The following is a 27,297-nucleotide window of genomic DNA, read 5'->3' as shown; positions in this document are numbered from 1 at the left end:
GAGCCCATTCGCCAGGCCCCCTCCCTGCCCATCTTCAAATCCTTACTCAAAGCCCATCTCTTCAATGTCGCCTTCAGCATCTAACCACCATACCTCTATTCAGGAAATCTAGACTGCCCCAACTTGACATTTCGTTCTTTAGATTGTAAGCTCCTTTGAGCAGAGACTGTCCTTCTTTGTTAAACTGTACAGCGCTGCGTGACCCTAGTAGCGCTCTAGAAATGTTAAGTAGTAGTAGTAGTAAGGTGAAGACATTTTTGTAAGAGTGATGTTGGCTATTGTGATGATGAAATGATTGGGAATCCCCCGTCAGTTCTGCAATCTCTAAGTGTATTCTCTAATATGGCTAAAGCTTCCATCTGTAATATTGGTATATAAGCTTCCTGGAGAGTTCTGTAAGGACTTATGAATTTTAGATAAAATGTAGATTGTGGGAACAATGGCATGCTCAACAAAAAAAAATTCTCTTTCTTTCTGGGTGAAATATCCTGCATTTGTCGCAATGGTAATTACTTCATTTTTCTGTTTCTGAACTTTTATTATGACTTGCTATCTGCATATTTGCTCTCTGTGTAAATGTCAGGTGTACTTATTCTCTGCTTTTCAGGTCAGGCTGGACAATGGCCCAGAATAAGCTGTTCAATAAGATTCTGAAGACCTTACAGTCAGACAGACTTGCCCGATTGGCTAATGATGGGGTAAGAAAATGTTACGAGCTCTTGTGGACCTTCCTCCCCTACATGTTACAAGCAGTCATGTGAGCTGTACCAGATTACGTTACCCAGAAAATAAAGTAGTCCTTTGCTTGTCAAATGCAAAGCTTTTGGGTTGTCTTAGAGCTTATGCTAGTGAGAAGCTGAGTCAGGGTTTTGGTGTACAAATGGCAGTTTAATGTTGTATCCAGTAGCATTTGTGATAGTATTTGGCTATAACCCAGTTTGGTCTTTATCAGCAGATGTGGGTTTTTCCCTCTTAGGGCTTATGATCTTGGTTAGCTTGTATATAAGAGGTATTTATTTCTTTTCTGTGTATGGGTTTTGTATACATGATGTTACTTTAAAGAAGGTGGTTGTAACCTTTTATGCTATTGTTCTAAGCCATTATAACCATGAAGTGGTGTTGACTAATTTTGCTAGAAATGGATATTGATTTAATGACAGATTTGGCAATTAGGTTGCTGGGGTATCGCTGCTGTTTATCTGTATCTGGTTTATGTATGCATTGTATGAGCTTTCCTTTATTTGTATTCCTGTAGTGTCCATTAGTGTCAGGTCATCTTTCTTCTTGACTACTTGCACATTTCAGTTGGTGCTCCATGATTCTTCTCTCTCTAAAGTTTGTTTGTACCTTATATATTTTTTGCCTTCCCATCCAATTTATGTTAATTCTCTGTGACCCTTTTCCTCTGCCTTTCAGATTTCTGGGGATGCCTTTTGGTACTTCTTTTCTGCCCCTTGGATTTTGTCCCTTAAGGTCTTGTTGCCATCTAGAGGCCAGTTTCTGTTGGTTTATTCTGATGGCTTTTACTAACCTGGGGCTGAATAAAACCCCCAGGTAAGTAAAACTCTACCTCTATAGAAATGGGAAGAAAAGGCAACATCTGGAAAGCAGTGTATATTAATGTCAATAGTATGACAAGTAAGATTCTGGATCTGTAAGCTATGATGGAAGAGGCTGACTTGGATTTATTTGGTTCACAGAGAACTATGACTAAGGTATAGTTATAGTAGGCTACAATCTATTCACAAGGACAGGGTAGGAAGAGAGGGAGAAGGAGTTGTGTTGTATGTTAAAGATAATATTAAAACAATAGAATTGCAGGACTGATGAGGTAAAGAGGATGCACTGTGGGTTAAATGGAAAGAAGGAATGGAACATCACATTATATTGATGTGATATTCAGATTTCCCTTCACAGGCAGAAGAAGTGAACAGAGATTTAGTATTAAACAATTTTTGTGGCGAGCCAACATGCAAACAGTAATACATTACAGACAAATTGAACAGAGAAAAACAAAAATAAACAGTTTCCACCAATTTCAACATTTATCTTCATTCCAAATGTGTCTCACCAGTTTTATTGATTTCCCCCTCCTCCCCCAAGAATCCCAAACAAGAAAAGCTAAATCACCATTAGCCTGGGTTCTTAGGCTTCTGGTGGTTATAATAAGAAAACAGAGTAGAGAAATACAAAAGTCAAAGTAGCTTTTAAAAGAAGTACCATTGTGTCCTTCATCAGTTAGATTATAATGTATTTTGAAGAAGACTTCTACCCCGTGGTGTCATATGCTAAATATAGCTATCCAAACCATCAGGAAATGTTAGCTATGTGCTTCCCAAGCAAGTAGTTGATGAGCCTGATTCCGCCACTTCCAATAGGAAGGCGTTTCAGTAACCACCTATGGCGAAATATAGTTAATTTTCCAGCATGAGAATTATAAAAATATTTCATGAAGTGTATTTCTCTAGTTTGGCCAGCAGGTGGTGCATGTTTTATGTTTAAAACTGTTACAGAGAAAGACTGTCCCTTTAGTTTAGCACCAAGAGGAAGTAATGTGGCCAGCTACTTTTTAAAAATGTTGTTCTGGGCTCTGATTGGTCCAAGAGCTCAAATTCAGTCTGGAAATACTGGAATTTTCCCTAGTCTCATTTTGGAAGTAGAGAGAGAAGGACCTCTTATTGAGACCCTCTGAGCAGTTATATTCTGTGAGCAGTTATATTTTCTGTACTTCCCAGGCACTATCCAGGTAGTGATAAAATGTTTAGATAGTTTTATAAGTGATCCTTATTCAGTTACCTGTTATTTCCATCAGTTTTTATAGTTCACTGTTTATTTGTTATGACAATAAACCTTTTTAGTTTATTGACTCTGCTTGTCTGGACTGATGAAGAATCTTGGTGGTTTGTTTGTTGTCTGTGAATGCTTTCTAGGAACTGTGGGACCACCGGGAGTGTGGTCCCAATAACCTAGAAATCACTGGGGATAACTTGAGAGCGGAAGACTCACCCAGAGGTGGTTGGGACCCAGTCAGTGGGAGAAAGGTGCTAGTGTAGAGCACAAGCGGCAGGTGCAGGTGGACCTGATCTGTGCTGGGGATAAACCCTCTTAAGTGGCCGCAGGGTTAGCCCCAGTCGAATGGCTAGGCATTTTGTGACACCACCCATGACTCTAACATACGTTTTTTGGGCTACCAGACACAGTTTGCAAATAAGAAGTGTATCCTTTTAGTATTTCCCTATTAATCCCTGGTTTATCCAAAAAGATTAGTGGGTGAATCCAGTAGGATATTACCCGTCAAATCAGAGATGTAATGCACTGGAGCAGTCCAAAACTGATTAATTTTTGGGCAGGCCCAGAAAGCATGAAATAAAGTGTTGTTAGAAATTAAACATATTCCACATATTGGGGATTGTACATGACCCGACTTTTGTATTTGTTCCTGGGTAAAATACACCCTGTGTAGAATACAAAAGTTTCATTCTCTAAGAGCTGCATTTGAAATTAGCCCTGGAATTCCTTTGATATTATTCAACATCTCCCAATTTGCTGACCCTTGACCAATATCACATTCCCGATCTATGCCTGATCTCGCCCAAGTCTTTAGTTCCTCCAATTTAGTAAGTGCTTTCTGTATGCCTGAGATTAAGACCTCCTTCTCAGCTATATCATGAAAAAAAAGCTTGTATTTTTCATCAACGCTGAGGTTAAGCGATCACCAATCCAAGGAATGTACATAATGCTTTAACTGGCAATATGCAAATCTGTTCCCCCAATGCTCTGAACAGAGATTTAAATAGATATTTCACAATATTATTGTGGAAGGGGAAGTATTACTGATAAGTAATTTCAGTGTGCCAGATATCAATTGGGACATCCTGACTGTCACCTAGAAGGTAGAAAGATGTGAATTCTCTTCGTAGAGAACTGTTCCTGTAAATGGAACTCGCACGGTAGTGGGCCATAGTGCACCTGGTGCTTAAGAATGGGGAAAGTGTTTCTGATTTTTTTTTTCTTATATTTGTACCCCACGCTTTCCCACTCATGGCAGGTTCAATGCGGCTTACATATTATATAAAGGTACTTATTTGTACCTGGGGCAATGGAGGGTAAGTGACTTGCCCAGAGTCACAAGGAGCTGCCTGTGCCTGCAGTGGGAATCGAACCCAGTTCCCCAGGACCAAAGTCCACCACACTAACCACTAGGCCACTTCTCCACTGATGTTATAGTGGATGATCATGTGGCATGGATGATGATGTTCAATATTAAGACACATATGGAAATGGTTAATTCAAAAGTAAGGGTCCTAGACATCAAGAAACTTTGCCAAGATGGGGAATACCTCAAGGAGTCATTAGCTGGATAGGAACATTAGGGAGAATTAGAAAAGCAGTGGACAAAACTGAAAGGTGATATTTCAATGGATATAAATGTTTGTTAGGAAAAAGAGACATCAATGATTTTTTAAATAAACACCTGAAAAGGGAAGGAATAAGAGTTTAGCCTTTGTAAACTACAAGAGATCATAGAGGACGACAAACAGCAGTATCTGGAGAAGCTAAGGGATGCTGGTAAAGTAGCCAGGAAAGCAAATATGCATATGGAAGAACAAGTATGTATGTATTTATTTATTGCTTATATACCTCCTGTGAACCTGAAGGCTATTGAAGCAGTGTACATTCAGGTACAGTGGTATTTTTCTGTCCTTAGAGAGCTCACAATCTAGGTTTGCACCTGAGGCAATGGAGGGTTAAGTGAAATGCCCAGGTTTACAAAGAGCTGCAATGGGATTTGAACCGGGCTCCCCTGGTTCTCAGATTGCCATCAGTCTACTCTTCAGATAGCCCATATAGTGAAATTGGGGGACAAGACTTTTCTTTAGCTATATTGTTGATTAGGTGAAAGTGTAAAGTGCCACTGTGTGACAAGGGTGAAGATGAGGAAATAGGACAATAAAGCAGAATTGCTTCAGTGTTAAGGGCTAGGAGAAAGACTATCTAATATAATAAAACGCACCGTGAACGTTCTGAAGACAACGTTCTGTGAAGCCGGAAGCTTGAAGCCGGAAGCCTGAAGCCTGAAGCCTTGAAGCCATCTGACGTCACTCCCAGGCTGAGGCTGAAGGGTTCGTGGATTCGTGGTGTGAAGCCTTCAAGCCAGCCAGCCGTCTCTGCCCCGCCCTCGCGACAAAACAAACAAATCCGGAAGCGAAACGTCAGGGAAGGAGGCGGCGCTCCCGACGTCTAGCCTTCCCTTCGCTGTGTTCCGCCTTAAAAAGAAGGCGGAACACAGCGAAGGGAAAGCTAGACGTCGGGAGCGCCGCCTCCTTCCCTGACGCTTCGTTGCCGGAACCACGGAGGTAAATTGAAAAAGAAGAAAAAAAAAAACAAAACGATGCATGGTTTGGATGCGAAGGGGGGGGGGGGGGGAGAAGAGGGCGGGCCAGGCTGGGACATGGGAGAGAGAGTAGCATGGATGCGACGGGGGGGGGCATGGAAGGGCGAGAGGGGACTTGCTGGAAAAGGATGAATGGAGGCGGCAGGGGACAGAGGAGCATGGATGGGTATGGATTAGGAGGGCAGGGCACAGGGAGAGAGGGGAATTACTGGAAATGGATGAAGGGAGGGGGCAGGGGACAGAGGAGCATGGATGGGCATGGATTGGGAGGGCAGGACTCAGGGAGAGAGGGGAATTACTGGAAATGGATGAAGGGAGGGGGCATGGGACAGAGGAGCATGGATGGGCATGGATTGGGAGGGCAGGACTCAGGGAGAGAGGGAAATTGCTGGATAGGGAACAATGGAGGGGCCAGGTGACAGATGAGCATGGATGGCATGGATTGGAAGGGCAGGACTCAGGGAGAAGGGAATTGCTGGATAGGGATGAATGGAGGGGACAGATGGGCATGGATGGATATGGATTGCAGAGCAGGCCTCAGGCAGAGAGGGGAAATGCTGGATAGGGAAAAATGGAGGGGCCAGGTGACAGAGGAGCATGGATGGGCATGGATTGGAAGGGCAGGACTCAGGGAGAGGGGAATTGCTGGATAGGGATGAATGGAGGGGACAGATGGGCATGGATGGATATGGATTGCAGAGCAGGCCTCAGGCAGAGAGGGGAAATGCTGGATAGGGAAAAATGGAGGGGCCAGGTGACAGAGGAGCATGGATTGGAAGGGCAGGACTCAGGGAGAGGGGAATTGCTGGATAGGGATGAATGGAGGGGACAGATGGGCATGGATGGATATGCATTGCAGAGCAGGCCTCAGGCAGAGAGGGGAAATGCTGGATAGGGAAAAATGGAGGGGCCAGGTGACAGAGGAGCATGGATGGGCATGGATTGGAAGGGCAGGACTCAGGGAGAGGGGAATTGCTGGATAGGGATGAATGGAGGGGACAGATGGGCATGGATGGATATGCATTGCAGAGCAGGCCTCAGGCAGAGAGGGGAAATGCTGGATAGGGAAAAATGGAGGGGCCAGGTGACAGAGGAGCATGGATGGGCATGGATTGGAAGGGCAGGACTCAGGGAGAGGGGAATTGCTGGATAGGGATGAATGGAGGGGACAGATGGGCATGGATGGATATGGATTGCAGAGCAGGCCTCAGGCAGAGAGGGGAAATGCTGGATAGGGAAAAATGGAGGGGCCAGGTGACAGAGGAGCATGGATGGGCATGGATTGGGAGGGCAGGGCTCAGGGACAGAGGGGAATTGCTGGAAAAGGATGAATGGAGGGGGCAGGGGACAGATGGCCACTTTCACTCAGACTCTCAAACACTCACTCTCACATACACTCTCCCAAACATACACACTCAGAGGAAAACCTTGCTAGCGCCCGTTTCATTTGTGTCAGAAACGGGCCTTTTTTACTAGTAGAAAATAAAGACATGCAAGAGTGGTAAGCCTCAAACAATTTTCTGAAGACTATGTTCATTAGGAGCTAGCTAGACTAAAAACAGACAAGAGCATGGGGCTGGATGGGATACATCCAAGGATATTGAAGGAACTTGAGGAAGTTCTGGCAGTTCTGCTGTGTGAACTTTTCAATGATTCTTTAGAATCAAGAGTAGTCCTGGAGGACTGTAGAAGGGCAGTTGTGATCCATCTCCACAGAAGTAGGAGGTTGGAAAGTACAGGCCAATTAATCTGACCTCTGTGGTGAGTACATTCATTTATTAATTGGGATTTGTTAACCACCTTTATGAAGAGATTCATCAAAGGCAGTGTACAGCAGTTACAGTTTAACATAAAACTTACATTTTGTTAACAGCATAATTAGTAAAAATTACCAAATGTAAACATAAATAGAATAAATGAGGTAAACTTGAAAACAGCAAATTGAAACCTAATAATAGGACTACCATGAAACAGTTTAACAGCACTGAAATTCAAATAACAGAGATTTAATACAATGTTAGCATAATACTAATGAAGCAGCTACTAAGCATGCATTAGAACATTCAAATAACATAGATGTGATGCTAATGATTTTCTATAATACAGCTTACCATGTAGCCGAGGGGCCAAGTGCATATATATAGATGGGGACAAGATGGGTGTTAGTCAGTTGGGTGGCTAGTGCATTTCTGGAATTCATTAGCAGCATGGTTTTCTAGAAGTGGGTCTTGTCAGACTGACAAATCAGATTAATTTCTTTGGGTGACCAGGCAGTTGGATTGAGGGAGAGCGCTAGATGTATTGCACCTAGATTTCAGCAAACTAAGTGCCCTTGGTATGGGTCCTAAAGTGTCTGACTGCGTTAGAAAATGGTTAAGAAGGAGGTGGCAGTGAGTAGTGGTAAATGGAGTTCACTAAGAATGAGGGCATTATTTGTGGTGGGCCACAAGAATTGATCCTTGGTTCTATTATTTTTAACATTTTTATAAACAATATTGTGGAAGGGCTGGATGGAAAGGTTTGTCTCTTTGCAGATGATACCAAAATCTGTAACAGCTTAGACATCCTGGAAAGTGTGGCTAATATGAAGAGGAATCTAGTGAAGTTTTAATAATGATCTGAAATTTAACAGCTATGATCAAGGTCGTGCATTTCAGCTGCAAAAACCCAAGGCAGAGGAGAAGTACTCCTGCGCACAAAAGAAGAGTGGAACTTGGGGGTGATGGTATTTGATGATCTTAAAGTGGCCAGACGGGTAGAAAAGGCAATAGCTTGGGTGCATAGGGAGAGAAATGGCCAACAGAAAAACAGAGGCAATAGTGACTTTGAATAAGTCTCTGGTAACAGCTTATTTGGAGAAATGTATACAGTTCTGAGATCACACCTTCAAAAAGATATAAGCAGGCTAGAGTCTGTCTAGTGGGTAGCTACTAAAATGGTTACTGGTGTTCATCATAAAATATATGGGGTCAGACCTAAAGATCTGAGTATGTATACTTTGTAAGAAGGGTGCAAGAGCGGAGCTATGATGTAGAAGTGAGTGATGTAGATACGATGTAGAACAGGTAGAAGTGAATCAGTTAAAAAAAAAAAAAAACAAAGACCAGGGGAACTCAATGAAATTAAATGGAATTACTTTTAAACAAATAGGAGGAAATATTTTTTCACTCAAAGAGTAGTTAAGCTCTGGAACTATCTGCTGAGGGAAGTGGTAACAGCGGCCAGTGTATCTGGATTTTAAAAACGTTTGGGAAAGTCCATAGTCTGTAATTGAGATGGACATGGGGGAAGCCACTACTGCCCCGGGATTGTTAGCAATGAATGTTGCTACTAATTGGGTTTCTGCCAGGTACTTGGATTGGCCACTGTTGGAAGCAGGATACTGTGCTTGATGGACCATTGGTCTTGGTCTGACCCAAAAAGGCTAGTCTTTTATGTTCTTATGAGATATAAATACCTCCATGGCATAAATGCACAGGAGGCAGGCCTCTTTTAATTAAAAAGGAAGCTTTGGAGAAAGGGGACATAGGATGAAGGTGAAAAGGGATAGACTCAAAAGTAATGTAAGAAAATATTTGTTTACAGAAAGAGGGATGGATGCATGGAACAGAACAGCCTTCCAGCCATGGTGGTAGAGATGAAGAGTGTTTCTGAATTCAAGAAGGTGTGGGGCAAACACAGAATATCTCTATGGAAGAAGAAGGAATTGTAGAGCTTAGTATTTGGTATGGATGGACAGACTGGACAGGCCATATGATCTTTATATGTTGTCATTTTCTAATTTTCTATGTTCAGCCTTTTTGGTTTGCCCTTCGGGCTTCTGTTGATGCATACTGTTACCACTTAAGTTTCTTTTGATACCCTGTGCTCCTTTAGGTGGGGCAGGGTATGATAGAGACATTGCACAAGAAGCAAATATTCAGAAGAAAGAATACTCTACAACAGCAACCTCAGAAATTATGTATTCATGGAACTACCTTCCAGTGGAGGTGGTGGAGACAAAAGTGTAATGGAATTTAAGAAAGGCTGGGGTGAGCACAAGTGATTCCTAGATGTGAAGAATAAAGAGAAAGCTAGAGACCACTTGAAGCTTGTGGCGGCACATCAGGAATGAAATTGGACCTTAGTTCATATTGGCCATCTTGTTCCGTGTTTCTCTCCTGACCATCTAGTTTTCATTTGAAACCTTGTAGATTTTTAGTAAACCTAAAACTTGAAACTTTCTCGCCTAGCTCTTTGCAGACTTCTTATTGTGCTTTTTTTACTGTTGGTACTGTATGGGCATTTTTTCCAATGATACCGTTTGGGGGGGGGGGGGGGGAGGAGAGAGATGAATTTGAGGGATATCTAATACAATTGAACTTGAATTTACCATGCTTTTTGCCTGCTTTTTATTTCCATTCTTGGAAGGCTTCCAATGAGCCGGTACTGAGGAGAATTGCTGTGGATAAGTGTGCCCGGCGGGTTCGCCAGTCTCTGGCTAGTGTAAATTGGGACACAAAGCTGATCCAGTGGCTGCACACCACGTTGGTGGAGACCCTCAGTTTGCCTATGTTGGCTGCTTACCTGGATGCCCTGCAGACACTGAAGGGAAAGGTAATCTACTCTGAAATTCATTTTTGTGTTAGTGACAAAATTATCGTATCTGGAATGCTGTCTGTCTTTATTCTGGGTCACTGAAAATGGTAATACCAACTGAGAAAAGTATTTATATACTAACTTGACTAGTTAGTTAACACCTAGTAGTGCTATACAAATAGCCATTCTTGCTAGACCAGGCCAGATGAAAGGATTGTGTCCCCTTACCATCAAATGGAGGTAGAAAAACTGAACTCCTCCAGTGATGTCACCAGTATAATGGCTGGTGCAGCCTGAAGCCTTTCAGTATTTCTGTACCTCCAGCAGGTGGTGCATTTGGACTGGTGTATCAGGCTTTCTTCTGGGAGGCCTGACACCCACAGCCTGAATCCCTTGAGGTCAAGTCCTTTGGTCAGTGTTAGCTCCTAGGGTTTAGTTCCTGGAACTTACCCTTGTCAAGCCCAGAGGGATCTGACCCTTCATAGCCCTGGCCCCAAGCATTAGTTCATGGCTTTTGCTTAGTGAGGCTTGCTGGAAAAGGTTCCTGTTGGGCCTCCTATAGTGAATCTTTCTCCTTTTTCTGACAGCCCCCCCACCCCCATTGTGGGCCTCTGCAGAAGAAAAAAAAAGAATGGGAATGCTTCCCCTTGCAGCCTTGGCTAGGGACTAAAATTAGTTTAAAAAAAATTAGTTAAAAAAGGGGGGGCAGCTTTGTACTGGTGGGCCTGAAAAGAAAGGGCAAATCTAGAAACAATACATGCAAATCAATCTCATGCATTTTCATTGTGGAAATCTTGAAAATCCGACTAGGTTGTGGCCCTTGAGGCCTATGTTAGCTCACCCCTGCTCTGAAGAAGAGCTAATAAAATGAAGGTGAAAGATAACAGACTTGGGAATAATCCTAAGGAAATATTTCTTTATGGAAAGGTGGTGGATATACGGAATAGCTTCCCAGGAGAGGTGGTACAGTTTACAGATACAGCTATATCTGAATTCAAGAAAACACAGGACAAGCACAGAAGATCTCTGAGGGAGAGGAAGGGATTGTGGAGCTCAGTAGTTGGTATGGATGGGTGTACTGAATAGGCTGTGTATAGTCTTTATCTACTATCATTTTGTATATTTGTGTTTCTATGTGCTCCATCAGTCCCTTACTATCTTCTTATGCTTTTGTGTGGCTTCATAACATTCTCATTTAATGGCTCTGATGCTGATATCACAACTTAGTGGCACTTGCCTTCACCCAGGCATGACTATCTGGACTGCTACCAGCCCAGAGCAACCCCACACACCTGCTGTATACAGAAGCTGCTTTACACCATTCAACACCATTGATCAAGTCCATACCAGCTCTTATATGCCCATGCTTGCAACTTTGCCTGCTGCTGTTCAGTTCTGGCTGTCACCATGACTTCTGTTGCCGTTGTGTCCAATTTATAATCTTACCTTGATATGGGCACAAATGGCCATCACCACTTCGGTCCTGTCCCTGGGGCCTGTTGCGACCTCACTACAGGCTCTTTTCTTGCTAATTTGCCAGCCTATCTCTAGCTTTGGCAGACTCCCTTAAATTCAAGGCAACCTTTAAAAGGAGCTGCTTATATATCACAAAGTATGCCACAAGGACAAATGTTAAAATTCATTCATTACATGCAGTTGAATAACAGAAATACAGTCTCCCTGCTGTTCCTAAACAGACAAACAATCACAGCCTTCCTCCGTCATACACACACTCATTTCTCTTACTGCCATACATGCATACAAATGTACACATTCAGTACTCCACTTTCTCTGTCTCCTCGCACTCATACAGCCTCCCTCTCTTATTTATACATGTTCTTTAATTCACACCTCCATTTCCCCCACGCTAGTTCACTAACTCACAAAGACACACACACAGACATCTAGGTGATGAGCTATGTTCATTGTGTATACAGTGTTTTGTGGAAAGATTTCCTATGTCTTATTTACACCAAGAACTATATTGGATGGATGGTTTATATATTTTCACATGTACATAGATTCCTTTCCCACCTTACAGGAAAGACTGTATTTTCTTTTGATTATGTACTTCCAGTGATTGTAAATATTCCACAAGAGTAGTCTACAAATTGCAGGAATATACTTGCACACACTCTATCAGAGACATAGACATTAACCGATAAGTACATACTTATACAAATATGTTCAACTTGCATGAAGTATGTACTTATCTGTCTTTTCTGGCTCTCACACATAGACATGTGTATTTTGCTCCTCTCTCATGCACACACACAGACCTGGGGGTGGATTGAGTGATTATTAGTTTATTTAGAAAAATAACCCAGTAGCCACTGTGTGTTGTATATGTGCCATGATGGATGCTATTGCATGGCCTAGCAATTATATACATGCTGAATTAAAGGAAAATATATGGGCAAGGGCTATAAGGCAACTCAGTTGACTGTGCTAGAACTTACAATATTCTCTTAGAGAAAGGAGAGAGACGGGATCCTTTCCTAAGACTCAGGATTTGTTTGGTATCTCCCTTGTGTTCCCCTTTTGCCCATCTTGGGCCCTCCAGTTGTTGCTGCCCTATCCCTCCATAAGGTGATCCTTGTGTTTCTATGCTTATCCCAAGTATCACTGTTATACAATGACTGGAAGTCTCTCTTTCAGCTGTCATGAGCACAATACATAGCTTTAGAAATTTCTTTTCCTTTTCCACTAAAAGAAAATGAGACAATCTCATAAATGAGTTTCGCTTTCCGTTTCTACCTACTGTTCCTAAATTGTGTGTAAAATGAGCCCCAGATGAGTTACTGGAGTTTCCAGATACACAAAACATTTTGAAGTATGAAAGTAAAATTCCAGAATCAGTCTGTATCATTAAACTTGCACAAGCATTCCAACAAGTAGAAAGCATGAATGTGAATCTACTTATACATGTAGGGAAGGAAAAAAAATTGCAAAATAGGAGAATAAACTTATTAAACAATGAATAACAAGTAACAAATACACAGATACAATGGGGAAATACCAAGTTGTAACTACAGGAACAATATGCCAATCAAAATCAAGCACATGAATGGTTATAGAGAGATGAACTGAAATCAAAGAATGAGAGAGTAGTAGTTGCAGCCTAGAGCAATGGATTATGGATAAGATGGTTCACAGCAAGCATAGAAAAAAAAAAGCTGAGAAAACTGACATACAGATTATATAAGGAATAGCTGGCAACAGTTACACATCTTGTAGCTGGCTGCAAAGTTCTGGTGGAAGAAGGTTTGCATATGGAAGGGCACAATAAGGTGGCATCTCATCCACTAGAAACATTACAACATCGCTATACTGGAAAAGCATTGGAATCGCAACCTTAAGAAGATTATAGAAAATGAAGAGGATATGGTCACCTGGAATATTACAATTCCAACTAATAAAAAGCTCAGTGCAAGAAAACTGGATATTGTGATAAAGGGGGCAAGAGACGATGAGGAGCAGAAGCTAGAAGAGCTGCTTCCAATAGAGCAGGAATAGCTGCGACAAAGTTGAAGCGGAGCAAACTTGGCTGAGGTAAACTTGTAGCATCCCCTGAAGCAGGGGCGTACCTGCGTGGGGCCACAGGGGCCTGGGCCCCCGCAGATTTCGCCCTGGACCCCCCTACCGCCGTTAACCCCCCCCCCCCCGCCTACCGCCAACCCTTTCCCCGCCTACCGCGGTCACCTAACCCCGAGGTCCGCTGCTGCCGGTTTTTTAAAATATTACTTCAGCTGGCGGGGGACCTCAACCCCCGCCAGCCCAGCCGAGGTCTTTAACTTCTTCATCCTCGTGCTGTTAAACCTGCAATGCATCCTTCCAGTTAGACGGAGTTTGACGTTGCAGCACGTTGTACGTGCAGGACGTCAACGTGCTGCGACGTCAAACTCCGTCCAACTGGAAGGATGCATTGCAGGTTTAACAGCACGAGGATGAAGAAGTTAAAGACCTCGGCTGGGCTGGCGGGGGTTGAGGTCCCCCGCCAGCTGAAGTAATATTTAAAAAAACCGGCAGGAGCGGACCTGGGGGGGTAGGTGACTGCGTTAGGCGGGGAAAGGGTTGGCGGTAGGCGGGGGAGAGTTAACGGCGGGTGGGGGGAGGGACGGCGGCCGGGGGGGGGGGGGTTATAATGTGCCCCCTCACTCTAGCCCCTGCCCCCCCTACCGCCGAACCTCAGATACGCCCCTGCCCTGAAGCCCAACTCCAAGCCCGAACTGCAGCACACAAGGCAGGCAGGAGGGTGGCTGCTACTGTTGCTTGCTGGAGGCTGGAGCACCAGCTAAATCATAGTTGCAATGGGCTCACAAGAGGTGCTTCCTGCATATACCCGAATGTGAGTCGAAAGTCACCTGATTGACGCTCAGACTGAGACTGGGTGGGCCCAGGCCCGCCCAGCTGTAGCTACGCCCCTGCATCTCACAGCACTGAACCTGGAATGCCCTCCCGTGGGAGGTGGTGGAGATGCAATTGGTAATGGACTTCAAAAATGCATGGGATAAACTCAAAGGAATCCTGTTTAGAAAGAATGGATCCATAGAAATTTAGCAGAGATTAGGTAGCAACACCTGTAATTGGGAAACAAAGCCAGTTCTGGGCAGACTTCAACAGTCTGTGCTCTGATCGTGGCTGGACAGATTCAGCTTCAGAAGTTGGAGAACAAGGCCAATGCTGGGCAGACTTCTTCGGTCTGTTCCCAGATCGTGGCTGAATAATCTTGGATGGGCTGGAGTGAAGCTTTTCAGGGGCTTTGACGACGACTTCAGAAATTTTAAAACAAGGATATAGTGCTGGGCAGACTTCTATGCTTTATGCCCTGAAAACGGCAAGGACAGTATATATATTTGAAGTATCACATACTATATGTAATGAGTTTATCTTGTTGGGCAGACTGGATGGACCGTACAGGTGTTTATCTGCCATCATCTACTATATTACTATTAATTTTTGAATGTCAAGAGCAACATGATTTATTTTTAACAATCAGGGTCCTAGAAAACAAAATGACAGGCGATCTACACGATCCATGATGGGCAGTAAAACAGCAGATCGACAAAAAAAAAAAAGGCTCCAGCGATGTGAATGGGCCCAAGTTTATTCACCACACATAAAAGAATAAATAAGTAAAAGCCCATCACGGCCATGTTTGTTCCTGAGTTATAGTGGGGTTTGAACCCATGCCCCTTGGTTTATAGTTCACTAACCACTAGACTATTCGCCTGTTCTGAGGACAAAACATGGCTGAGTCAGGCATTTAATTATGTATTTATTCTTTTATGTGTGATGAATAAACTTTGACCCATTCACATTGGTGGAGCCTTTTTTGTTGATCTGCTGTTATATTGCTCATTTTTAAAAATCAATCCATTCCCCACATTAGAATCCTTCCTTAATAAGCAATCAGAATTCAAGAGGTCACAAACTTATTCAAACTCCACTCAGAACTAAAATGGATTGTGCATATATCCTAGGACAAACAATAATCCTTGAGAAAATAGAGAAGTCTGTGAGTCAGATAAAGCTATATTTGATAAATTGATGAAAATCACTGATTTGATTTCCACTAAAATCTGGTTTGCACCTTCTGCTAAGATTTCTTCACCCAGCCATCCTTTTTTTGGATCTGCTGCTGCATTCGAAAAAAAAAAAAAAATTCAGCATTGTGTTTCTTCAAAACTACTGAAAACTTTCAGATTAAATGTGAAAATACATAGTTCTGTTTTAAATTCAAATGCCTCCATACAATTGGACATCCACAGGTAAACAAAACCATTTTAAAGTCCTTATCCCTTTGGAATTTCTCAATCACAGTATACCTCAAAACCTTTCAATATTTGTTAACAGTTCAGTATAGTGTTTTTCAGAATTGGAGATGTGAAATTTTGATGATTATGTTTCCTCTTGTGATAAGCTATAATTCTTCTAATGATAGAAAGCACAAAACTAACCCATATGGCCTGGGGGAGCAATCTAATCTTGTAGATTTGGTGTGGATAACTTTTGTGTGGGAATTGATATTTCACTATTTAGGAAACAATTTATTTGTGATCTTTGACCTTTGGTTTAATTCTCTGCTTCAGATTCCTACTCTGATTGACCGAATGATATTGAGTTCTACCACAAAGACCGGGGGAGCCGGTGCTGAGGCACTGTCGCTGCTGCTGAAGAGACCCTGGGATCCTGCAGTGGGTGTGCTCTCACATAATAAACCGGTATGTACGGTATATGGTCCAGTCTTCTAGTGCCATGCTATGCTGCCAAAGCTTTGTGTACTAAACTTTGAATAGGCAAGCCTCCTCGTGCTTAGAGCGTGTCTCTTTAGCATTGTGGTATGAATGGATGTCCTTATAGTCCCTTCTAAGAAGAGTACCACAGTGAGCATGACTCCGTTCTCTGGGATTTCTTCTAGGTTCCTTGCTTTGGTCAATTGAAAAGGTCCAAAAGTGGCATTAAGTGCACTTGTTGGATCATATGAAACTAAGAAAAAAAGAACATTTTAAAGTTGTCCTACAAAATAATTACATGTTCAGCATGCAAAAAGTATTACAAAGTTATCTCCACTGGAGTGGGAGAGTAGCCTGATGGGTAGTGCAGTGGGCTGAGAGCCTGTGGAACTGGGTTTGATTCTCACTGTACCTCCTTTTGATTCTGGGCAAGCCAATTAACCATTGCCTCGGATACAAAAACTTAGATTGTGAGCCCACTAGGGACAGAAAATACCTGCATATAATAAATGTAAACCACTTTGGTTGTACCAAGAAAGGCAGTATATCAAATCCATGATCTCCTAATTGTACCTGTTCAAAAAAAAAAAAAATTAGGCTGTACGTGGAACACTGGTGTTCTTAATCTTAGTATTTATTGGAGGATTTGAAAGTATGTATGGTTGATACATCCTCCTTCCTTGCACCACTTACATCCAGACACTAAAAGCAGACACTGATTGACTTATAGTGATAATGTGGTATTCTTTCAGTACTTACCACATGTTAGTGTTAATGAAGGTGTGAGAATAGCTGCATTTGTCCTACAAGCCTTGTATTAACAAACACATGGGGTATTTAATGATTAGGACAGTGGTCACAGGGCCCCGATGCTCAAAACTCCAGTGCTGTACTGAACAGCTCCAGAGAAAATATTGCTGAAACAGCACATCTGAACAAGTCACTGCTCAGTGCTAATGAGATGCAAATATAGGTGCTCATTGGCATTGAGCATTAGGGAGTTGTTTGGAAGTTAGTGGGAGGATGGTGCCTGGCACATGTGCTGAAGAGTTGTGCATTAATAGACGCTGTTTGCATTTTGGAATCCTCCAGTTCCTCCAAAGAATCTGAGTTATCTCCATCCCAGAGGCCCGACTCCATGTCTAGTCTGCCATCATCTGCACGGGATACTGTCGGGAAATGTTTAATTTCACCAACCTTTTTCCGCGAGGATGCCGTTCAGATTTCACCTTTATATGCAGGGATTGATCATAGCTTCAAACTGCTGCTGCCATCTTGGCAGATGATGTCCAGAAATCAGCTAATTTAAATGGTATTCTCCGAGGACAAGCAGGCTGCTTGTTCTCACATGTGGGTCGGTGTCCATGGCGGCCCAGGAAACGGCAAATTTTTCTACAGCAAAATTTAAAAAGTTTTGCCAGAGCCTTCTAGCGCGCATGTGTCGCGTTAGCGTTCCTGCTAAGTTTTTTCTTGTTTGCGGTGAGGTGAAGAAGTTTTTCCTTGTTCGCTTCACTGGCCCAGGAAAGAGAGTCTTGATGATTCTTTTTATATTTTCTTCTTTTCTTATATCGTCATTCTTAAAAAAAAATAAAATAAAAACCCGGTATTTTTTCTTAGTTTTTTGGCACTTTCAAAGTTTTATTTCTTTTTGACACGGTCGGGTTTTTCCCCTTTTGTGCCCTTTACTTTTTTGGCACGATCGCATCGTTTAATTTCACCGAAGCCGTTTTTCCTTCCATGTCATTGAAGACACCCAGTGGCTTCAAACGTTGTACTCAGTGCAACCGGACCATCTCGGGTACCGATACCCACACTTGGTGTATCCAGTGCCTTGGGCCTGACCATAGCCCAGCCGCTTGCAGTCTGTGTCTTCGCATGAAGAAACAGACCCAAGCGTCTTCGAAAAGCCCAACGAGAGAAGCTTTTTGAGGCTCGGTCCAGTCCTTCGACATCGGTACCGAGGATGGCGGCGTCGACATCAAGGAACGCACTGATGTCGGGAGTGAAGGTAATGGCTGCAGAACAACCAACTCATGCTGGGAGCAGTGAGGCATCAAGTGGGTCTCCACCTGTCTTGAGGCCTCCTGTTATGCAGGCCCCCCCCCCCCCCCCCCGGGACCGACTCAGCCCCGAGGAGACGTGAGGATTCAACGTCTTCCTCATCGGTACCAAGGAGTCTCGATGACGGGCGTCGAGCGAAGGTGAAGAAGCACCGTCATCGTTCTCCTTCGACACACGGTGCCGGGAGCTTCGGGGCGTCGAGGGATTCGGCACCCGAGAAGCGTCTGCACCAAGAGGATCGCTCTCCCCCTATTCAGAAGGTGCTGATGCGTTGGTCTAGCAGCCCGGTACCTGCTACCGAGCCTCGACAGATTCTGCCACCGGCTCCTTTACCAACCCCGCAGCCTTTTCCGATGGAGGATCTCGACAAGCACATCAGGGCCCTGCTTAATGAGCTTCTGGAAGGGCTGCTGCTCCAGTCTGTTTCGGTGTCGGGTGTGCTTGCGCCTTCCATACTGTCTGCTGCAGCGGCATCTGGTCCTTCGCCTGTGGTGAGGTCCCCGACCTCGGTGCCTCCTGCCACCCAGGTCGACTCCCCTCGGACGTCGGTGGAGGAAGCTGAGTCCAGGCGGGCATCGACTTCTCGGCACCACCGTCGTTCCTCGGCATCGAGGCAGGCTCAGTTTTGGACTGCTCTGAGGGATGTCTTGTCCGATACTGAAGATGAGCGTTCGTGGGAGGAAGAGGAAGATCCCAGATACTTTTCTTCTGACAAGTCCTAAGGGATTCTTTCTGAACCTTCCCCTCCACTAGAAAAGAGACTTTCTCCACTGGAGAGTCTATCCTTCACCTGCTTTGTCCGGGAAATGGCTGCGGCTAATCCCTTCCCTATGGAGGTTGAGTATGAGCCCATGGTTGAGATGCTCAAGGTCCTGGATTATCCTTCTCCGCCTAGAGAGGCTGCAACGGCTCCTTTGCATAATGTTCTAAAGAAAGTCCTTATGCAAAACTGGTCGTTCCCTCTGCCTAATCCCGTGATCCCAAAAAAGACTGAATCCCAATATCGGATTCATGGGGAGCCTGGATTGATGAGGTCTCAGCTACCTCACAATTCCATGGTGGTGGACTCCGCTCTCAAAAGAGCCAAGAGTACTATGGATTATGCCTGGGCGCCGCCAGGCAGAGAATCTAGAACCTTGGACTCTTTTGGAAGGAAGGCGTATCAGGCCGCTATGCTCACTGCCAAAATCCAAACATACCAGCGCTTCACGAGCATCATCTTGTGGAACTCGGTGAGGCAACTATCTAGCTTAGTTGATGCACTCCCTCCGGAGCAGGCCGAGCCTTTTCGCCAGGTGGTCAGGCAGCAGAAGGCGTGTTGAAAATTCTTGGCCAGGGGTACGTTCAACACTTTTGATGTAGCATCCAGGATCACTGCCCAAGGTATAGTGATGCGCAGACTCTCATGGCTGCGTGTCTCTGACCTGGATCATTCGGTCCAGCAGCGGATGGCGGATGTTCCTTGCCGGGGGGATAACCTTTTTAGTGAGAAAGTAGAGGATCTAGTTGACCAGCTCAAGAAGCACAATGATGCTATGGATTCTCTCTCCCGCCGGGCGTCTTCTGCTACTACATCCTCATCTAGGAGGTTTTTTGGAGGGAAGAGGAGTGCTCCCTATTCCTATGCTAGGCGTAGGTACACTCCTGCTTCTCGGCAGCCTGTCCAGGCTCAGTCCCAGTGCGCTTGTTCTCGTCAACAGCGTGCGCCTAAGGCCTTTGTGGCTCCCCAGCAAAAGCAAGGGACGGGCTTTCGACTGGCTCCAGTTCAGCATAGCCTCAGTAAAAGTGTCCGTGCTGGGCGACTTGCCTGTTGGAGGGAGGTTGATATTTTTTCACCAAAGGTGGCCTCTCATAACTAACCGGTGGGTTCTTCAAATAGTCCGGTCAGGATACACCCTCAATCTGGAATCCAAACCTCCAAATTGTCCACCGGGAGCTCATTCTTACAGTTCCCAGCACAAACAGGTACTTGCAGAGGAACTCTCCGCCCTTCTGAAGTTCTTGACACATTTCACACACACGCAGATACTATTAAAAAACATTTTTTAAATGCAAGCAGGCTGCTCCAAGAAATCGCCCCCATACAACGACGGCTCCAGACCTGCAAGAAAATTTTGCATGTTAAAGGTAGATGTTCCTTTCTGTGAAGTTTACAAAAATGTCTATGCATCGCACGGAATTCTCATTTTAATACTAATGAGCTTGTTGTAATACATTTGCATAGGATTATTGGTAGCTGGCTACAACCAGTCTAAATCAAACATTGCAAGCATGGTAAGCTGTGAGCATCAGGCCCTTAATAGGGGACAAATTATATTTTAAAAAAGTATTGGCGGGCTTGGTATTGTGTTCTAGGAAATTTTCTTTCTTACTGCTGTGTGAATGGATAGATTCTTGGTAGCATGGTTTGCCCAAGGACTTGCTGTTGGGCCTGATGTGACTCTTGGACCATAGAAGTACACCTGACTCATATACTGTTGTTTTTGCAGAATAAACTGCCTGGCTCGCCTTTGATTCTTATTGCTCCCTCAGGACCTTCCAACTCCATTTTTCCCACATCACGACGGCACCGGTTCTGGCAGTCGCAGCTCTCCTGCCTGGGAAAGGTTTGTGAACCAGACAGCATACGTGCACAGTGTGCTGGGGGAGACTAAGTTCATTGTCTCTGATAATGGGTGCAGTGTGACTTGGGCCAGGATGGACAGTCCACCGGCAGAAGCCAGGGAAGGAACACATGGTTCTGGCTTGGGACTTGTATGACACTGGGGGTGTTAGTTTTTAGGCTCTGGCACTTTCTTCAGGGTTCAGGGCAGTAGATTCTGGCCTGTGTGTTTAGACAATGATGCTTACTGTGAGCAGGAAGATGAGAATTTTCTGTGCATTATATTACTTAATTGGATGTGGTATGTGAAATGGAGAGGTGGGGTGATGAGTTTGGTATGAAATAAAGATAGTCCAAGTTTGTCTACGTGTAGGAATAGAGGGATTGATATAATTGAACATTATTTGTGTATGAGTGCAGAATAGAGCATGGTTGTTTAAACTGTTACCATGTTCTGCTGTCATGCCCTTTGTCTCCATATTCATAGCCTGGTTTCTCCACAGGTTATTCCTGTTGCCACCCACCTGCAGAATAATGGAAGTGGGATCAGTGTCTTGCAGTATCTGGAGCACATGATCAGCACTTTGAGGGGCAAAGTTCTTGAGGTACAGTAAGAGCATTAACAAACTGAGGTCTTTACTCTGAGTTATAAGGAGCTGTAGGAATACCTGGAGAGAATTTAGGGCTGGGCCTCTAAAAGACAGATTAAATTTAATGTGAATAAATGTGAAGTGAAGTATGTAGTGGGGGAAAAAAAAATCCTTAACTATAAGTACATGATGCTGGATTCCATATTAGGGGTCATGTCCCAGGAAAAGGATCTTGAGGAGTCATTGTTGGCAATTCATTGAAATCCTCATCTCAGTGTGGAAACAGAACCTTAGGAATTATTCTAAAAGGGATGGATAATAATATGGAAAATATTATAATGCCTCTATTGATTCATGGTAAAACAGCACTTTGAGTGCTATATGCAGTTGTGGTCAAATTATCTTGAAAAAAGATAAAGCAGAACTAAAAAAAAAAAATTAAGAAAAAATAGAAGGGCAACCAGAATGATATACAGGTTGGAACAGCTTCTGTCTGAAGAAGAGCTATTAAGCTAAGGTTCTTCACTTTGGAGAAGATTTTTTTTTTCTGAGAGAAAATAAGATAAAATGTACAATCATAAGTACAGTTGAAAGGTAAATAGGGAAAGGCTTTTTACCCTTTCAAATAGTGGTAAGACTAGGAGACACTCTATGAAAGTAGGGAGCACATTGAAATAAATGGGAGAATGTATTTTTTCCTGGTTATCAACAGCAGATGAATCCAGAGACTCCTGGGTTGTGATCATCTACCAGCAGGTGGAGATAAAGAGCACTAAATTGAGCTTTGTCATATAGGATGGTATGCTCCTTGGTAAGCCAGTATTCTCTTCTTCAGCAGGCGGATGGATGATCTATCAGACGCTCCTAGTTTCATCTTCTGTTTTGCGACTGTTCTGGGTTTCCTGGTTCATTTGAGCCTGGCGGTATCTAGGCTGGTGGTATGCCTATGCAAGGGGTACACTTGGTGGTGCCAGGTACCTCCCCCCCCCCCCCCCCCCCAAATTCCCTCCAGCTCTTGCCACTTCCTTTTACTCTCCCCACAGCATTAAAAAAAAAAAAACAACTCAAAAGGATATGGAGCAGTGTAATTCTGCTGCCGTGGCTTTATGTGGAAGTGGGGGATTTCTCTTTTCGTTGGCAGTGTTTTTACTCAAGTAAGACCTTCAGCAGTTGCTGAGTTTCCTTGTGGAAGTTGTAAGTACAGTTTTTATGTTTTCTGTCTGGGCAGTCTGGGACTGGTACTGTGGCGGTCATCCACGTTGGAGCGAGTTTCATTCCTTCCCCTTCGGTGTACTAAGGACATGGGCAGGATCTGTGGAGTCTGCGTTGGAGCAGTTTTCATTCCTTCCCCTCTAGTTTACTAAGGAATTAGATTGTAAGGTCGAGCAGGGACTGTCTCTTCATGTTCAAGTGTACAGCGCTGCGTACATCTAGTAGTGCTATAGAAATGATAAGTAGTAGTAGTAGTACATGGGCAGGATCCATGGATTCCCTTCATGGCTGCAATTTTGGTGTAGTCTCATACTTTGCTAGCAGCCATATTGTTATCACGGTGGGTTGCAAGGTTTGCCATGCTTGGGGTCAGGCCTTCTTCGGGGTCTCTTGTTTTTCTTGCTCTCCGGATTTGTCCCCTGTTTTGCTTCATTCTGTTAGCATCGGCAGCTGGAAGCACTTCTGCTTCTTTTCGTTGGAGGCTTCTTGCATGTGCTTTGCGCGAGTGCACTGGATTCTCTAATTTGAGTGGGGATAGCAGGACTTTTCTTTGGCTGGTCATTCCTCTCTTGCATGAGGAATAATATTGTTAGCAGCGGTTCTTTCGTCAGCGGCCTTCAGGAGTCTTCAGCTCAGGGGCCTCTATCTCTGGGCAGCATTATGGTGGCCTGGGAGTCGCTGACCATTGCGAGGCCATGGCGGCTTCGATCGGCGCAGGTCCATGTTGCCACTCTCAGGTGCTGTCCTTTTCCACACTCGTCACTGTTAGCACAGTGCTTTTGTGGTCTGCAGTTCTTGGGGCTTCCATGCTATGGAGAAGCAGTTTCTGGACTTCGGATCACTACTTTGGTCCCATGCTGCCTCTCCTGGGGCGGTTGGAGCTGTGCGACTCTGTCCTTTTTCTGGTTATTGCTCATGGCCCCATTTTGGGGGACGGACCGCATCCCCATCGTTGGGGTAAGGGCAAGTCTCCTTCTCTAGATATATGGCCTAAGAGCATTTCTAGTGTGGCTGGTTTGGGGCTACCCCTCCATTCCTGGAGGCAGAAGAGGCCTCATTCACTGGTGGTAGAGTTTTTATATGCATCCCTGGCTGTTGAGCACATCTCTGTCTCTGGTGTTAATGCGTGGCTCCATTTCTAAGTATGGGGCATGGTGCCAGCTTTGTAGGTCAGGTTCAGCTCCAGCTCTGTATGTAGGCCGTGGCTCCATTGCGCCTGTAGTCACTGAATGTCAACCTCGGCTCCATCTTTGGCTGTGTAGCGTGGTCCCGGTGCTTCATGTATACCTCGGCCCTATCTCTGGATGTGGAGTGCAGTCCTGGTGTGTGTACAGTATAGCTCCAGCTCTGGCTTTAGAGTGCAGCCCCAGTGCTGCAAGTTCACCATGGCTTCATCTCTGGATGTAGAATGCGGCCCCGGTGCTAGATGTAGCTCTTGGCTCTATCTGTGAAGGTAGGACACAGCTCCATCTTTGGAGGTAGAATGCAGCCCCATCGCTGCATGTAGTTCACACCTTCATGTTTTGAATGTAGAGCTCGGATCAGTATCTGGTTGTAGAGCCTAGCTCCATCGCTGTATGTAGCGCATGATTGCATTGCTGGTTGGGGCGCCTCATCTCCTCCTTTGACTGCCTATGGAGTTCCGTCTCTGCATATAGAGCATAGCGCCATTTCTAGTGGATGAAACACACCTCCCTCTCTGGATGGCTCCATCTCCATCTCTGCATATAGAGCACAGAGTGCTCTGGGTGTAGTAGGCAGCACCCTCTCTGGTTGTGGAAGGTGGTTCCATCCCTGGCTATAGAGGACGGCTGGCTTCATCCTGGGATGTAAAGGCTGGCTCTATCCCTGGATGTAGCGGACAGCTCCATCTCTGAATATAAAGGATGACTTCATCTTTGGATAGAGAGGCAGGCTCCTTCTCTGAGTGTAGAGGATGGCTCCCTCTTTGGGTGTAGTGGTCATCTCCCTCTCTGAGCATAGGGGATGGCTCCATGGGTGGATGTGGAGGGACCTGCTGGAGGTAGACTGTGCCACCATCTCTGGGTGTATGGCGCAACTCAATCTCTGCTTGGGTAATGTAGCCCCTTCTCGGGGGGGGGGGGGGGGGGTAGGTATTGCCTCTGTCTCTGAGTTTTGCTTCTGTCCCTGAGGGTGGGGAGTGGTTCCTCTCAGGATGTAGAGCATGCCTTCATCTCTGCAGACGGTGCGCGGCTCTGTCTGTCTCTGGATGTAGAGCACTGCTCCTGCAATGGACGTACAGCATAGCCCATCTTTCATGACAGGGTACTCCTTTGTTTCTTTATTTAGACCACTGCTCCTTCAGCGGGCATAGTTCTATATTGGCAGGGGAGGTGCAGCCCCATCGCTGACTGGTCTGCATATCTCTAGCTGTGCATCTGTGGGATGATTCCATCTCTGGCGGTGGTTCTCGGTGCAGTGGTTCGCTATGGAGTGAGGCGCAATTTCTGAGTGTTGAGCACAATTTTGTATCTGAGTGTGGTCCATGACCCTTTTTCAGGATATGGAGCTTTTCCCCATCTCGGGATAGGGGGACTCAGTTCAATCTCTGAGATTAAAGGATCTTACCCTGTCTAGATGTGTGATGCAGCCCATTGGTGTGGGGCGTAGGTTCTTCACTGCTTGCAGGGGATGGCTCTTGTTGAAAAACTGATCTGGAGGCATTCTTCCCCCCCCCCCCCCCCGTTTCAGGAGCTTAGGCACCTCTTTTTCCTTAGCAGTCGGTTGCTCTCCCATCGCTGGTGGAGGGGGCACGATTCTGTCCCTGGCTCCAGAGTACTGCTTCGTCTCAGAATGGTGGTAGCTTGGGCACTCCTCTGTCTCTGGGTGTGGAGCATGACGCTGCCTTTTTTTGGAGCTGATTTATTGCCCCATTTCGGAGAGTAGGGCTTCCTCAGATATGGTGTTTGGCTACTGCTGGCAAGAACAGCTCAGTCTCTGTTGTGGAGTACTCCTCTATCTCTGCATGTGAGGGGAGCAGCTTTTCCGCTAGTGGTGGTGTACAACTTCTCCATAGGTGGATTGCTGTGTCAGCTTTGCCTTTTATGTTCTCTGTTTTTGCTGTGTGTTGTACGTGACCTCCTCTGTTGGTGGGACAAGCTTTCATCTCTGCAGCTGGGTCGCAGCTTCTTTTAAGGCTTTCTTTCTGTCAGTGGGATGTGCCTTCCATCCAATAGGTTGGTCCAAGATCCGTCTGGCGGTTTCAGCTGCTGCAGGTGATCCCTCTGAGGATCTTGGTCCCTCCTGTTCTGTTTGGAATTGACTCATCTTTGAGACCGGGGCAAGGATTCTTCTGTTTGGGGTTTCTTGCCTTCCTCTGAGTAGGGGGGCCTCTCTTCTGGCTGCTCTAGGGCCCACGTTTGCTATGTCACAGGAACACGCTTGCTGGTCAGCGGAGAACGTTCAGCTTCTCGGTTTCTCAGGTAAGCAACACTGCAGTTGTGCATGTCTCATTGCTGAAGGTGGTCCGCATCTTTTGTTCCACAGGTTCTGTTCCACTCCTCTGTGCGTGGCCCTCCACCCAAATCATGGTGGTATGGCTTCTTGTTCTGCTGGCCTTGCACTCGCTTCGTAACTCAGTGGCAATCCTATGTGCACTCTTCAGGAGTACCACTTTGCTGTGGGGTGAAGGTGCCCATGCTCTTCCTGCAGTGGTTTTCATTATTTTATGTGGTGGCTGTAGAGTTCTGCTCCTTTTTCTGGATGGGATGCTTGTTGCTCTCCTGTCGGAGGGGCACATTTCTCTTGCTGGTTTCCATAGGCCTTTCGCTCTCCTGCCCTATTTAGGACTGCTTTGTTACATCCCACAAGTCTCTGGATTCATCTGCTGTTGTTGACAAGGAAGGAAAAATTATGTCTTGCCTGATAATGTTCTTTCCTTTAGTCACAGCAGATGAACCCAGGGTCTTTTCCTGGCTAGTTTGCTCAGTTCTTTCTTGTTTTCTTTCTTAGGTGTTTGGCCTTCTGGCATCATTAAATTCTCTGTGGGGCAGATTTCTATTGCCTGGCTGTGGGGGAGAGTTCTTTTGGTTTTATTGGTCTCATGGATTGCCCTTTTGCTTTGTTAAGAGAAACGCTGGCTAACCAAGGAACATACATCCTATATAACAGAGCTCAATTTAGTGCTTTGTCTTCACCTCCTGGTAGATGGTCACAACCCACATGTGTGTTTTGCTCTAGTTTTACAGCCTGCCTCACTAACACAGACTACTCAACAATTACAGTGGATTCTTTTGGATTCGTATTAGTTAAATGAGACTTATTAGAAGTTCACTTTAAATGGAGAGTGTATAAGTCATTATTGTCTAAGATACACAATGATTAAGAAATATACACAATGATTAATAATAAAGAAATATCACATCACTGATCATGCATCACTACATCCAAGCAAAGCCAGGAGTCTCTTGACCAGGGAAAGCAATAATAAAAAAGAAATATACATACATCACATCACTGGTCATGTATCACTACATCCAGGCTCTTGTCATCAGCTGGGGGGGCCCTGTTTACAGCGATAGCCAGAAGTCTCTAGACCAGGAAATACAGTCCCCTGCGCAGTACGTACGTATGTTTACTCACCAGATGTGGTCAAGGCAGTTA

At 44.9% G+C, this 27,297-nt stretch overlaps 1 protein-coding gene across 3 annotated transcripts in view; it reads left to right on the top strand.

The window, feature by feature from the left end:
• The window catches only part of KANSL3 (KAT8 regulatory NSL complex subunit 3), a 144,471-nt gene that overhangs the window by 10,055 nt on the left and 107,119 nt on the right, over nucleotides 1–27,297 (top strand). For all 3 annotated transcript variants that reach the window (XM_030201649.1, XM_030201648.1, XM_030201647.1), the window contains 5 exons: nucleotides 608–698; nucleotides 9,806–9,991; nucleotides 16,066–16,197; nucleotides 20,760–20,876; nucleotides 21,376–21,477. In XM_030201649.1, coding sequence (XP_030057509.1) covers nucleotides 608–698; nucleotides 9,806–9,991; nucleotides 16,066–16,197; nucleotides 20,760–20,876; nucleotides 21,376–21,477 — 628 coding nt within the window. The remainder of the gene's footprint in view (nucleotides 1–607; nucleotides 699–9,805; nucleotides 9,992–16,065; nucleotides 16,198–20,759; nucleotides 20,877–21,375; nucleotides 21,478–27,297) is intronic.

This window comes from Microcaecilia unicolor, chromosome 4 (genome assembly GCF_901765095.1).
Source record: "Microcaecilia unicolor chromosome 4, aMicUni1.1, whole genome shotgun sequence".
In the NCBI taxonomy this organism is placed as follows: Eukaryota; Metazoa; Chordata; class Amphibia; order Gymnophiona; family Siphonopidae; genus Microcaecilia; species Microcaecilia unicolor.
This window is presented reverse-complemented; position numbering and strand designations above follow the sequence as displayed.